The 7953-nt window shown below is 35.3% G+C and overlaps 1 protein-coding gene across 2 annotated transcripts in view; it reads left to right on the forward strand.

Moving 5' to 3' along the window:
- Positions 1–3417, forward strand: part of LOC117116245 (26S proteasome non-ATPase regulatory subunit 10-like) — a 9713-nt gene extending 6296 nt beyond the window's left edge. For both annotated transcript variants that reach the window (XM_033260236.1, XM_033260237.1), the window contains exon 6: positions 1799–3417. In XM_033260236.1, coding sequence (XP_033116127.1) covers positions 1799–1827 — 29 coding nt within the window. In that variant the 3' untranslated portion in view covers positions 1828–3417. The remainder of the gene's footprint in view (positions 1–1798) is intronic.
- Positions 3418–7953: the final 4536 nt, after the last annotated feature.

Genomic DNA, 7953 nt, shown 5'->3' on the forward strand with positions numbered 1-7953 from the left:
TATATACATAATGTATATTGGTCTATTTACAATAATATTATATAGTGTAAAATACATAATAGTAAAAACAGTGTTCAAAAGAAACAATGTCAACTTTTTCGTTGATAGGCTATGATCAATACGATCTTTACATCATTGTTCCTGTAGAATTTCCCAGGTTCAAAATACGTTGAACTGTGGACCATGTGTTGTTCACTTTATATTAATTATATTCTAAACTAATTTTTTTCTTCTGTCAAACCATATTCCATCATTCTTATTTGTCATATTTCACGTTATTTCGTGGTTTAATTGCCCTCATCGTCAATAATAGTATTAAACACTCATTTTTCCCCCTTTAAGAATCCAAATCATCTCGTTTCCTTTCATTAATTGCATATCAGTTATTTTTTTCATTTTTTAAACATTATTTCTAATACAAGTAGCCTGTGGTGTTGACCATTAATTGTTTTCTTGCGTTAATGTTGCTAAAAAAGTGGAGTGGGCAATGCCGTAGCCAGCTATTGGGACAGTTGGACAGTCCCACACAATTTTTCTATTGGGTCCACAAAGAATGGGTCCACTTTTTAAAAATGAGTCCAGATTTCTCATATTTTGTGTAAAATTGGTCCAAATTATTCATATTTTTTGTAAAATGGGACAACTTAAAAAAAAAAAATGGGTCCATATTTAAATTTCGCGTAAAGTTGGTCTACCCTGATCATTGGGAGTGGGGTTGTGGTTTAGTGCCTAAAGAACTGGACACACACGTTTACATGGAGAAATCAATGCGCTAGGAATTGTTTACAATGACGATTCGCTCAGACTGCAATCATCAGCCGGCTGTCGTGTCGTCAAGCGCGCATATACAGAGAGATGACTCGTCAACCGACTGTCGGCAATGTGTTTGCCCGGCTTAACTAAACCCCTCCTTAAGCCCAGTAATGAGAATTTTATAGATAGCGTCACATAATTTATCATTATTCTTTAAGAGGAAATTAAACCGCTATTATGTGATGAGACTTTAAAAAATAAATCAATAATTTGCACATAGTTAACGCTGTTAAACCATATTCATTATTTTATATATATTTAGATAGCCTATTGCCTTGAATGAAATTCAGTTATTCCACACTATATTTCATTTGTTATATTTGTAATCTCAGCAGCTTTTGAGGTTTTCGACCTCCTGAGAAATGAGCGTAAAATCGGGTACTCGCTGCAGCACCCGACGGTCGTCGGCCGTCGTGAATCTACGGAGAAAGCAACGCCACGACACGCGCGAGCAACGGATTACGTTTTTAATGAAGATCCGTTCAGACTGCCAGCGCGCGGCAATCAGCAGACGGTGTCGCGTCGTCTAGCGCTGACAGGGAGCAAAGTTGGATATGTTGGCCGACCGTCGTATTATACACAGTGAGTGACCGGCTTAAGTCATACTGAATTTGGCGGCTCACTGTGGATTCTCCCTCCCCCTGTTTGATATTCAGCCTTGAGAACAAGGAAGTCAGTCTGTGTGATAATATCGAGTTGGGGTAGGGGGTGATGGTGGGAATTGCTACACCGTTTGTCACTTTAATCGTTTTTTCTTATACGCCATGAGAAATGTTTATTGTGGAAGACACTTGGCCTATATAGAAATTCAAATGCATAAATAATTTAATTATTTTTGAAGCATTGATTAGCTTTGGAATTATAATATTTCCAGTAGTTTCATAACTACAATATTTCGATAATTCCAGTGTTTCAGATATACTTGGCCGCTTTCTTTCGCTCCGAATTTCATTCTTAGTTTTGTTATTTCTTTTTTTTTTTTCAGGAAGAGAAAAGTGTACGTGGGAGGTGTAGTAGCATCGAGTCAAATTTTAAATGAAAAAATGAAAATGTTACGATCGATAATCAAAGTACGTTGTAATTTAAATATAATGTGGTTGGCTGTAGGCGGCATAAATCAGAGTTGTTCGAAAAACATTTTGTATGCTGCATTTGCTCCAAAGTATGTACCTTACACACACACTTGGCCGATTGTTCTCCACGCTATTCCATTGAGGAAGAAACGCAACGAGACGCGCGCAACGGTCCGTTTTCATGACAAACAGCTGAACCTGCAGACGTCGTCAAGTTCTCCACTCATAGCTATCGGAGATGTGTTTGTCAGCCGACACTCGCACCATCGTCGAATGGCGTAGTGTGTTCCCGACATCCAATCAGACTTTGACTGTGGGGCGCCTTTAATGAGTCGCCGCGCCCGACATTCATCGACGTAATTCGAACATTTCATCAGATTTTATTTTACTTTACAACATCAAGTTTGACTAATCGCTCGTTACGTTGTGATATATTCGAACTAATGTTGTTGATGAAGCCAATACAAACGCATTACATTGAAGTAGCAATCATGTTTAATCTTTTAGGCTGTGAAAGCCAAATTTAAATCGTCCAACCACTGAACTTTAATGAATTTTGCGGGGTGGAAATTTCACAATTATCCAATCAGAGCGTGTTATTCATTAGCCAGGACTATTCGCATTTCCCATAAATACGCTAGTTTACGCACATCAGGTATTTGGACATAACTAATCCCTGAGTTTAAGACCGATGCCTGTCTCTTTCCACTCTGGAGTAAATTGGGCTGGTAAAGACTTAAATTTACATGTAACTATTATTATAATGATAATTATGACTATAATTATTATTATTTTATAGAATACCATTTTATGTACAATGTATATTTAAATGAATGAAATAAAAGAATGAATAATAGCGGGAGTCCTCGGCATTGTGTGGTAGGTTTGCAAGTTCCTTTCAACTCCGCCTTCCCCGGTATATATTATCCAGGTACCGCTTTATACTCCTGGTGGAGAAAAACAAACGTAGGAAGAGTGTCTTGTCCAAGGTCACAAGCAAAATGCAGAGAGAGGATACGAACCCCGACCTTGAGGGTAACAGACCAAACGCAACCACTGCACCAACCACATATTTATAGAATAGAAATAAACTTGTTATTAATAATAATTATATTATTGTAAATGCACGGACGTTACTACTGTGTAGCGTACTTATCAACGATTTACTTACCAAATCACAGACCTACAAATAGCACGTTGAGTTAAACCGTCAACTTTAAACATCGCACCAGATATGGTGTCGGTTACATAGCCTACCTGGCTACCATACTTGTCATTTCCTCTTGTTTTGTTTCTACTATACTGAATTATGCCGTAATGATAGGTCTAGCCTGTATGAATAGAGTTCATAAATATATAGTAAATATGCACATAAGAGGACGACCCTGTCCCGGTTTATTTGTCTCGAAATTGACCAAGGAACAGAAATAGCACACATTATGATATTTAAATTGAAATTCAAGAAACGAACACATCTACGTAAGAGTTTTTATTTCATTCTTAATTGCAAAATAAATTAAGTTAAGAAACATTTTGAGTATTGACACGTGCGTGCTTCTTATTTTTCCTTTAAAATTCCAATCATTTTCGTCCACTCTTTTTTGGACTATTTCATGACGCTGTTCGAATAATCCACACCGCAAGGTAACATCATCATTCTCATCACGTGTTCTATATCCAGATATCTATTTTAATTCGTGAGACTTGGATAAGAGCGGAAGAAATAAGAGAAATGCCAATAAATAAGTGTTCATTGAAATGGAATTGGTATATAATTATACTATTAAACCTATATTGAACCTTTCCGTTAAGCTTCACCCCTAGTGTTCATAAGGTGCTATAAGACATGCGTTTTATTAGCCTACGTGACGTCGGCCGACGTGATTTTATAAAGAACGCAACACGACGACGCGCGCTACGGATCGTTTTTAATGACGTTCCGTTCAGGCTGCCACCGACAATCAACAGACAGCATCGCTCTCGTCTAGCGCTCACAGGGAGCGAAGTTGGATTCATCGCGCGACGGTCGTCGACGCAGTGAGTGCCTGGCTTTGTGGGGGATGATCTGCGCGCGTTCTTGGCTCTCTTCTGATTGGCCGGTTGTTTTGATTGGCACTTCTGAAATGTCCATTATGTATAATAGTTCAACGCCCTAATCACCGTGCTGATGGCTGGCATTGTCAATGTGCACCACTTAATAACACTAGATTACTATTTATCCCAATGCTTTTTAGCTGTAGGGTGATGCATGAGTTTTAGACGTTTGTAAATGTCGTTGGATTTGTTGTATCATATTTCATAGCATAACACTTAATTTAATACGCAAGTAATTGGCAGCATTAAAACGATCTGCTTCGCGTCAATTCTCATTCTCCATAAACTATATAGATTACTCGTGGCTTTTATTTCCCGCTATTTTAAACTTCTCTTTAAAAAGCCGAGCGTATGATGATCCAGATATAGCCCTAATTAACTACAATTGCAGTTATTTCATATATCGTAAATGAATCGTTTTAGCTTTGAATGCGTATCAAGGATCTGATTGAATTAAATTAGTTCATTATTCGGTTTAAAACTTCGTCGACATGTCTTCTTCAATGTAACATATGCTTTTTTCATATTTGACTTCGGAAATTTTAAAAAATTAAGGCTGTCAGGTATAGTACTGTTATTTCCATTTCCAAATCGAATAGGCAAGCATCATTATCATTTATTGCACAAAAGAAAACCACCACCCTTTCGGATAAACAGACAATATTTTCTGTAATTAATAACTAAAGGACACCAGGTAACCTTCAAAGCAAAAGTTGTTGGATTGGAAATAATAAATAATATATAGGCCTAGGCCTATATAGGCCTATATATATAGGCATATATATAGGCCTATATATATTATATATATATATATATAATAATAATAATAATAATAATAGAAACATTGATAAAATCAAATGAAACGGTTGACGTATTGGAGGACAGGACGAAATATTCGTGTGCAATAAAATACTTATGTTCCTCCAATACGTCAACCGTTTCATTTGATTTTATCAATGTCTCTATTATTATTTAATTTACTGGGAACATACGTGCTCGCAATCACATTGATGCCTACTCTATATATATATATATATATATATATATATATATCCTATTGAATTTGCATCTTTTGGTAAAAAAAAAATAAAATTAAAAATTAAAAAAATAATAATATGGTATAGTACTGTAGCTTTCTAGTGCATGTATACACCCCGTATGTTTAAATTTATCAACATTGTCATAAAACAAGGCATTCGTCATAGAATACTTCTCCACACGGTATCTTATTTTGGTCATCTCAACCTCGATTTTGCTTTATTGAATAAAAGAGTCGATAATTAGTGTTCTTCATATTAGAAACTGCGTGCTCAGGTTTTACAACTGAACACCACAAAAATCTATTACCCACTGGTATATACCTGCATGCTACATCTTTTCAGGCCTACGGTACATATTTTTGTATCAACCGTACCAAGTTTACACAATTTACAAAAGCTATGTTAAAGTGATACAACGCGTGCTAAAAGTTAACAGCTTGTTGTAATGTCACTTTAATACATATTCTAAGAGCTTGTTGTAATGTCACTTTAACTTGCCGATCGCTGAAACTAAAGGTGCACCACGTGACTTTGGGAATTGACAGACTTTAATGTTAAAGATTAATGGGGAGCCGTCGGTAATACGGCTAATTTCCGGTTTATTTCCTATTATAAATACATAGCATCATAATGATAACGCACATTTGCAAGTTTGAAATTAAGTTATGTAAACAACGCCGTTATAGCAAAAGAATTTTTACTGTGTTTTTGTTTGGAACGAAAATCGTAAACAGAATCTGATGTTGACAACCTTTAGTCGATGAACAAATCTGCAAGAATAAAAAATGAACAAAACATGCTTTTAAACTAGATCTTGTCTTGTGCTCAAATAGTGCCGAATTAGCCAATATGTGTTTCTCTCAAATATTAAATAATATTTACACCACAGTAATGGAATTCACTTCATACATAATTTCATTCGATACTATTTAACGTTTATTCGTCCCTAGACAAATTGTCCAGGACATTATTGTACATAGGCTTCCGGCCTTAATTCTTACGTATAATTCTTACGTACATAGATAGAAATTAAATCAGTGCAACTAAATAAAAAAACTTGTATTTGACAAAAAAAAAACAAACTTGTGACTTGCCTAAATATGGTCATGATGACATCACATCATGACCATATATATCTGCATGTCATGACTATAGGGATACAACAGTTTTTTTTGTCCAAGAAAATAGTATAGCGTGGATACAACTTCATATAGGCCTACATATTTTATGACATTAGCAAAATAAACTTGTTAGAGCGAACAGTAAAACATAATGTGAAATAAATTTCATTACCAGTTTAAAATACAATACTCGAATATAGAATGATAGTCATCTTATGATTTCTCTATTACAACATAATTTACAAACACGCTTCTTCCTTATAACATTAAACGACTTTCGAAATTCCTGAAGTCCAACAGATCTACGATGTTTTTGTGAAATATATCTGTTTTCAATATGTATAGAGTACTAGGCATTCGTCATAGAATATTTCTCCACTACGATATATTATTTTGGTCATCTCAACCTCGCTTTTGCTTTATTGAATAAAAGAGTCGATAATTAGTCCAACAGATCTACGATGTTTTTGTGAAATATATCTGTTTTCAATATGTATAGAGTACTAAAGTGTTACGTCACGATACCATGTGATACTACTCCGTTGCTATCGGCGACACAAAATACGTTCAAACGACGCCATTTTCTTCACTGACGAACCATTGGTCCCAATTCCTAACGTAATTTTTAAGAGGTTGTATCTTAATTTTTATTTGTAAATGTTCATTGATGATTAAAAATGTGTTCGATAACTAATATAATGCGAGCTTTTTGTGTTTTTAGTACATTTGGTGGTAAATTATTAGGTTTTAAAATGCCTATTCCAGAAAGCCTATTCTAAACCATTAAGATTATGAAGTCATTCGGGTGTAATGAACGGTAACCAACGTCCAGAGGGCGCCACCTGGTGTTGTGACGACACGACTGTGGCACTCTATTAAAGGAAAACCTTACAAATTTTATATAATTTGAGGACTGATTTAGCATAATCAGTTACATATTTCCCTTTTTGAAAATTACGAATCCCATGCGCGTTCGTTACGTAGACGCTCTCAACTAGATTTGTGATGACGTCACAGGTGCATCGCTCTATTCAGGTTTAGCGACAGACCACTGTTTAGAATGATTCCGAGTTCTTCGTCTTTATTACTATCCTTGTATTCACATAAACTGATATCGATTGGCTTAGACAAAGAATAAAATAAGCATTTAGACCAGATAAAAAGGCATTAAAAATTGGATAGTATGAACTGATGCTAAAGCAGTTCTGAAAGAATATATTGAATTAGTAAACTTCTCTTTTAAATTACCCTATATAGGAGAATGTCTTTTAAAGTAAATGAAAAAAAGTAAAACGTGTTGTAATAATTTACACTGCTTTTATTATTATCCAAGCTACATTCACATCGATTAAGGATCAAAGCCTACCGAACTGATCATTATGTAAAACAAACTAAGGACGATAGCGTTCAGCGCACCGAAAATTTGAATTTGACTTCGGTTCCAATCCGATGTGGATGCAGGTTTATTTTGTAAACTAAATTCAAAAGAATTGATTGTTGCCACTAATTATAGGTGATTTAATGCCCAGAAAGTTCACTGAACTTTACCTCATGTGAAACTTGTTCAAGAATACTTAATGGACCTAATTACGGATTTTCAAAATGAAAAAACAGAACAGAACCAGTAAAAAATCCACGTCCTCAAAGCACAAGGCGTTTACGTACGTTTACTCTCATCTGTGAATCCTTAGCAACAATATCCAAGGGGCGGGGCTTAGAAAAGAAACTGAAAAGTACTTGGAATTTATCGGGTTCGAATCCCATACATTGTATCTTCCGTAATTAATCTAACTAATATATACACATATAATG

Source organism: Anneissia japonica, unplaced genomic scaffold (genome assembly GCF_011630105.1).
Source record: "Anneissia japonica isolate Jap-2015-1 unplaced genomic scaffold, ASM1163010v1 scaffold288028_len459517_cov177, whole genome shotgun sequence".
Lineage (NCBI taxonomy): Eukaryota > Metazoa > Echinodermata > Crinoidea > Comatulida > Comatulidae > Anneissia > Anneissia japonica.